The sequence below is a fragment of the Phalaenopsis equestris genome, unplaced genomic scaffold (genome assembly GCF_001263595.1).
Source record: "Phalaenopsis equestris unplaced genomic scaffold, ASM126359v1 Scaffold000190, whole genome shotgun sequence".
Classification (NCBI taxonomy): domain Eukaryota; kingdom Viridiplantae; phylum Streptophyta; class Magnoliopsida; order Asparagales; family Orchidaceae; genus Phalaenopsis; species Phalaenopsis equestris.
The window spans coordinates 94,725-102,049 of record NW_018164632.1 but is presented as its reverse complement, the minus strand read 5'-3'; the positions used below and the strand labels follow the sequence as shown (position 1 = coordinate 102,049).

Genomic DNA, 7,325 nt, shown 5'->3' with positions numbered 1-7,325 from the left:
CATCAAGGGGGTTACTAACCAATAGGATTTATGATAATTTAATAAATTAATTGATTTTATTAATAAAATCAATGACATAATTTAGTAACATTGATTTATTTTTGGGGTTATATGAGTTACAAAAATAAATATCATAAGTTATCATAAGTTATGAGTTAAGAAAATTAATAACTTAAATTATCAAAAATAAATCTCATAAGTTATTAAAATAAATGTGAGTCATAAATAAAAATATAACATGTGTGTGTTAAATTTTTGTACAATACTAACATATTAATATATCTCTATCATCATGAAAATTTCGATATACAATAAATGTATTTGAAAATATTTGAAGTATTATATAAATTATTGGCGGTGAGGATGGCATACAAAATGTCCTGCGGCTGGTGACGACTTCTACTATCGATGACAATATTTTACTTATGGCTACGTATTTGAAATTTGAACAAATTCATGGAATATTATAGAAAATAGTCTAAAAAAATGAATTCTAAATTTATTCTTATTCTATGCTGGATTTATATCTCATTCCATCGAACGTCAAAAATCAAAAAGGAATGCATAGCCAAGTAAACATCCCCTAAATTTTCCGGTTGACTCCTTCCATCTACTTTGCTGCTGACCACTTCGTTTTATCCACTGAATCCTTGAGTTTTTTGTTCTTTTTAACTATGTTGCTCGGTTTTATCCACTGAATCCTTCTCTTTTGTACAGGAACTTCACAACTAGGGCTACTGCCATTTGGTACCAGATGTCTTGCTTCCTCATGCGGTCTTTTACCTCTTTTTCAAATCCATGGGGAAACTGAAGCAGCCTTTCGCGCTGGTTAGATATCTTCTTCCATCAGAGTAACCCGTGATTGACGGCCGGATTTGAGAGAAATTTTGGTTTCTGTTCTAAAGGAGCTGAGATTATGGAAATAGTATTGTCTAAGAAATTTCTATGGACTTGCACAGTTCATCGATCCCTTGTGATCGCTGCGGGGATCATGGCTTTGTTTCTTATGACGGCGTCATGGTTTCTTGTTTCTTCCACTAGGTTAATTTATCCTTTCAGTGCCAAAGTTGCAGAAGATATTCAGACTTTGGAGAATGCTACTAAGAGTGATTCGAGAGATCACGGCGATGGCCGGTTAGTTTTGGATGGTGGAGGTATCTCTTTGGCCCAATCTAACAAGACGAAGAAGGCTGAGTTTGGTGAGTTCACTTTCCTTAATCTTTCTATTTGGTGTCTAGTTTTATGTAGTTGGTGAAATTAATGAATCCCATTAAGATTTAACAAAAATGATAGATGTTTTTGATATAGATAGCATCCAATTCTTATGCATTTATGTATCTCACATCAAAACTTTCATTTTTACAAATACAACACCCAAAATAGTACTAGTCACACTTTTCAATAGTGAAATCTACATTTTCATGCGTAAGTAAGGTCAGGTTTGTAAAAATCAAAGTTTTTTTTTATGTGTGATAGGTAAATGCATAAGAATTGGCGGTTAGGTATGTAAATTTCCGTAGAAAAAAATTGGGTTAGATTATTTTGACTAAAATTTATTTATAGGATGTGTTATATAGTCTTTAATTTACTTTAAGTTGAATATGATGCGAGACTAATTAATTAATTCTCTTATTGCACTCATATCAAAATAAATTCCCTGACTACAAAACTTCTAAAAATTTTTTTAGTATGTCCTAATCAAAATCTGTGAGAATAGATCTAAAAATCGCAGCTGCTTTGATATTTGATGAGTTCCTACAAGCCTCACCATAAGTAGGCAAGTAAAGCCCGCATTTTCATTGAGAAGGATTTGGGGCCTTTAACAATAATAGAAATTAGAAACAGACCAACAATTTTACCATAATTTGGAATAAGCCATCAATAATTAGATAAACATGAAAAAAAAGAAAATGTAGCAGAGATTTGGTTTTCTACGCTATTTCTAAACTACTTTGAAGCAGTAAATATTCAAGAAAGTCATCACAATCAAGAAAAAATATTAACTTTAACAGCATAGGCATTTAGAATAAGTTAATAAATTGTTCATTTTGAAAGTTATGGGGTCTTTATAAATTTTCTTGCCTAGGATCATAATTTGTTATACTTTGATCAAGGTTGAATATGGGATTGAGAGTTAAGGTATCATCATCAAGCGAGCATCTATAAAATGTCTTGATATGAAACTAGAAAAAATATAACAAAAATTAAAGTTTGAAATTCAAAATATGAGTTAAAATATTTAAATTTTCAACATTGAATTTATTATTTCTGCATGAAACACTTTGTAGTTATTATTATTATTATTATTATGAAGTGCTTTCAACTTGACTAGGATGTCCAAATGACAGAGCTAATTTGGACTTGTTTCACTCTACTAATTTGATTCCCTGCCTTTGAATTTCCCTCCCTCTTTGTTTTTTTTTTTAATTCATAAGTTCTCATATATGTTTTAACATTTTTTCAAAACAAATAATTACATTGTAGGTTTTGATAAATTTCCATTGGTTGCCAAGCCTGCTGAGGATTCTAAACCTTTCAACAATTCTACCAAGACTGTTACAGGAAGATTAGATAGCAACACCTCTACATGGGCACCTGCAAGACATATCTCCCATTCCAGCAATTCAGTGAAGGCGAAGTTCGGTATTTTCTATTGCTTTTGAAGAATTTGATTTCTTCTAATGGGTTTATCAATCATGCCAAATTTGAAGATTGCATAAAGGGAATTTGTAGCCAGAGCACATGTTGAAAGAAAAGAAAAGGAGTTTAAGAAACAATATTTTACCTTTTTGGAAAAAAAAAAGACTAATTTGTTTGATTTGAAATATCCTCCGGCACAAGAAAGTTTTCAATCTCTTATTACTTTATAAAACATTTATGCTGTAATATTGTTGAAAAATGAAGTAAAAGCAATTTGATATTGGTCTAACTAATGAGCATAAGCTTTTGATATATTAGCTTGCCAAGTGCCATGATGATGAGGCTTAGAGCATGTTTGAATCACTTTTATTTTTATTTTTAAAACATGTTTATATAGTGTTTTTTTTGTATTTTTTTTGTGTTCAAAATAAATTAATTTTATTTTTAAAAATATTCAAAATATCTAAAAATTATTTTGTGTAGATTTAAAAATATTATTGACAAATATGTATTAAGAACAAAGTCTGAATTTTCACTTCCCCCCTTTAATAAAACCTATTCCTCTGCAACTTATTAGGCGATTGTGATCTCTACCATGGAAAATGGATATACGACCCAGCCGGTCCTCTGTACACAAACTCCACATGTCCTATTTTGACACAATCACAAAATTGTCAGGGCAATGGGAGACCGGACAAGGACTACGAGAACTGGAGATGGAAGCCTGATCAGTGCGAAATCCCTCGATTTGATGCCACGAAATTCTTGGGCTTGATGAAAGGAAAGGTGCTGGCTTTCATTGGGGATTCAGTCGCTCGAAATCAGATGGAATCATTGCTTTGCATTTTATGGCAGGTCAAAACTCAATTTTTCTTCTCTTTCTCATTAATATGAAGAAAGATTTACATACATACCACTCAATTTTTATGTTTTTTCATATCTAACATCTAAACTTCAATTATACATCTGTGTCACCTTTCATTTGCAAGAAACATCTCTTTCACTTTTTTTTTTTAAGTTGAAATAGTGATATTTTTTATGCGATATGAAAATTTAGGGTGGTACAAAAGTGACACCAAAATTTTATTTTTTACATATTTGCCCCTTTCCTATGCATGAAAATAGGGGTTCGGGGTGGGCGACCGGGGCGGAACCATGTTGCTTACATTCAGGTTGGGCAGTCGCTCCGCTTTCAGAATTTGAGATTTTTTCATGTGAATAGTAAAACTTAGTACTTTTTTCTTATTTAGTTACAATTTAGTAAGTCCCCCCTTCTGGATATGTTTTTTTGCCGAATACTAAAAAAAATAAATTTTGGTGATTTTGGTTGATGAGTGCTATATTTCACTTTTCTTTTTTAAGTTAAAATAGTGCGTTTTTATTGGTATATGGATGAATTGGGTGGTGTAAATGAAAAATACAAGTTTTAGCTGCTTGATATGTAAACTCATATGAATTCTGTGGTATATATGTAAACGCCCTAAAAAGTTAAGTTTAGGTGGTAGCTATTTAAATATATAGGCATGTAAGATGCCCCTACGAACGAATGCTTGGAAATGGGAAATATTTTCATACGGAATACACACGCAGCTCTGCGCTGCGTACTTCATTAACCCCGCAATACCTCCTAATAATCTATGAATAACATCCAAATAGAACCCGTGAAGGCAATTGGAAGGTTATTGGGATTATATCTTATTGAAATTAATACCCAATAATCTCCCAATAACCCCAAATAACTGTGAAGCGGAGATTATTGAGGGGTTATTACGCACGCTTCGTGCGTATTCCGTATGGAAATATTTCCGGAAATATATTAATTCAGCCGGGTGTTGGACTGTTTGATAAAAAACTATGATCCCTGAATCGGTTTTTGAACAGTTAGAAACTCCGAGGATGCGTGGCAATCGACGAATGCATCGATGGGTCTTCAAGACCACCTCGACCACCATCGTGCGCATCTGGTCCTCATGGCTCGTCGGCAAGTCGATGGACGCACTGCAATCTGCTCCTCGAGGAATACCCAAGGTCTGTCTTGACGAACCCGATGAAGCTTTCTTCGAACTCCTCCCCATGTTTGATGTGGTGGTCCTCTCTTCTGGCCACTGGTTCTCCAAGCGGTCCATCTACATCCTCAACGGCGAGATTGTAGGCAGCCAGCTCTGGCGTTCCGAGAGTGCTCTAAGGAATCACATCAACAGTATGACTGCTTACAATATAGCAATGGAGACTATTCTTACTGCAATGGCAACTCATCCTAACTACACAGGCTTAACAATTCTCCGAACTTATTCCCCGGATCATTACAAAGGGGGTTCCTGTAGTAACAATGTAAAGCCTGCTAGAAAAGTAGATAGGAATGGACATACTTTGATGATGCATGATAAACAGGTAGAAGGTTTTAGAGAAGCTGCGAAGAAGGTGAGGAATAAGTCCAAGTTGAGGTTGATGGATATCACGGAGGCTTTTGGATACCGGCACGATGGGCATCCAGGGCGATACAGGAGTCCTGATGCCAAGAATTCGAGGGGAAGATATCTCAGTGAGAAGACACAGAGTGAGGATTGTTTGCATTGGTGCATGCCTGGACCAGCGGATATCTGGAATGAGATTTTGTTTGAGATCCTGAAGAGGGAATTATGAGGAGAGCAAGTGGAAGTTTGAAGATCGAGTGAATGACCAAAAAGGTTCTTAAATTCTTATGTTTTTACATATGTAACACCTAAACTTTGATTTTTTAGATTTATACCATTCAAAATTTTAATATCATGTAAAAAAGATGCGGCCATTTTAACTTTTAAATACTCAAATATACCTTTTCATGCATGGGTAAGGTGGTAAGTATGCAGAAGTTAAAAGTGTTGGTGTTAGATATGTAAATACATAGGAATTGTGTAGTATGCTTGTAAATCTTTGAAAATTTTTAAGGGGTGTTTCTCGAAGTCCCGGATTTTTTTAGGCATTTAATTTAGTTGATGAAGTCATCAATTCTTAACTAATTTGGTTCTACCTTCAACTTCACTATTTCGTTGGTTCGAAATTGGAAGAGGAATGATTTCTCCGAGGCATTTTGGCTTTTTTGGGGTCAGCCTCATTAGTTTGGGTTTATAATAAATAATGAGATTGGCTTTAAAAAGTCTAAGATGAAATCAAAGAAGTTTGTCTCAATCACTTTTCATCTGAAGAAACAATAAAGTTGATGATAAGATCAAATTTGATTAAATTTGATAAGTTTAAGGACTAAATTTGTTAACATAAGCTGTACATGGAAGACATTAGCATTAACATCATTCTCGTGGTGCGGTGTTACACCGTTTTTGAGGTGCATCGTTACTCTACATTTGGGATGCTTCGTTACACTCTTTGAGGTGCATTGTTATATCGTCTTCAGGTCCATCATTACACCGTATCTTGGGTATATGGGTACATCATCTTATGGGAGTGTCGTTGCACTATCTTCGGGGTGCATCGTTACATCGTAAGATTCATCGATGCCAACAAGCAAGAGGCAACCTATGATGGGTGATCGACTGTGGTCGACAGCTGTGAGAGCAGGAAATGCTCGCCAGTTCTTCTTTCCAAAATAACACTAGAATTCGACTTCTCTTGGTCCAGCTCTAGCTCTAGGTCCTCCCTTTTCATGAAGGAAGTAGGGCTCTATCTATGAGTTTGAGAGTAACCTCTCTGTAAATAATATAAGAATTCGGATCACTCCATCGGACGTTCCAAAGAGATTTCCTCGATCAGATAAGATTTTATGGATATTAAGTGTCTTAATAATGTGAGAATTGAGTGATATTGGGCTCTTTATATTCGTCTCATTGAGAAGCTTGATTCAATTATATGCTCATCAGATTTAAAATTCATTATACATTTCGATTATCCACCCAAAGCTTCCAAAAGCAATTTAACGACTTGATCTGAGCTTGATTTAACTCGGATTAGATCTTAGGTGTTTTTGGGTTCACCTCGCCAGGCCGGTTAATTTGACTGTAAGTTTGTTGAAATTGGTGTTCCGTATGATTTTTAATTTTAATTTGAACATTCTTATTAAAAAATTATCTTGAGATTCATGTCACACCTTAAAATTTATGTTAAATTGTAAAATTTGTTGATGAGGAATTAGTTACATAGCTCATAAAACTTCTTTGTCTACATATCTAACACCCACACATTCTTATTTACTTATACAACAATTAAAATTATTTTAATACATCAAACTTAACCCTCTTGTTTTCTTCTTCCCTTTTGTCCGTTCAATCCACATATTCTTCCCCGTTCTCCCTCAAGTCCAAAACCAAATGACGCGGCCGGCTATAAGGATCCATAGAAATGGAAGAAATATCATTTTTTTCTGTTCCTCTTGGTTGCCTGTGAAGCGTTGAATGGCCTTTCCAAACCTTTACAGAACGTTGAGGAGATAAGTGGTGAGTTGTCTTCCCGCTTGATTAATAATCACAATGGCTTTTAAAAAAAATAGAATTTGGGTTTGAGCAATAGGGTTGAAAAGAGACGAATACTATTGTCCCGCTTGATTAATAATCACAATGGCTTTTAAAAACATAGAATTTGGGTTTGAGCAATAAGGTTGAAAAGAGACTGCAGCTTCGCCCCTGTGAGCTTTTTCTATGGATTTTGTTTTTTTCTGTTTTTCAATGTTGAACTGTAACCTCCATGGAGCAATA

At 34.6% G+C, this 7,325-nt stretch overlaps 1 protein-coding gene across 1 annotated transcript; it reads left to right on the top strand.

The window, feature by feature from the left end:
* Positions 1–538: 538 nt before the first annotated feature.
* Positions 539–5,345, top strand: LOC110022433 (protein YLS7-like). The gene is made up of 4 exons (XM_020721374.1): positions 539–1,199; positions 2,485–2,643; positions 3,218–3,495; positions 4,522–5,345. The coding sequence occupies exons 1-4, from the start codon at positions 917–919 to the stop codon at positions 5,281–5,283; spliced, it is 1,482 nt and encodes a 493-aa protein (XP_020577033.1). The 5' UTR covers positions 539–916; the 3' UTR covers positions 5,284–5,345.
* Positions 5,346–7,325: the final 1,980 nt, after the last annotated feature.

Bases quoted from the DNA above. Each gene is read 5' to 3' on its own strand.
- LOC110022433 (XM_020721374.1), top strand. From the start codon at position 917: ATGGAAATAGTATTGTCTAAGAAATTTCTATGGACTTGCACAGTTCAT. The intron at 1,200-2,484 runs GTGAGTTCACTT...ATTACATTGTAG, and splicing joins GACGAAGAAGGCTGAGTTTG to GTTTTGATAAATTTCCATTG. The intron at 2,644-3,217 runs GTATTTTCTATT...GCAACTTATTAG, and splicing joins TTCAGTGAAGGCGAAGTTCG to GCGATTGTGATCTCTACCAT.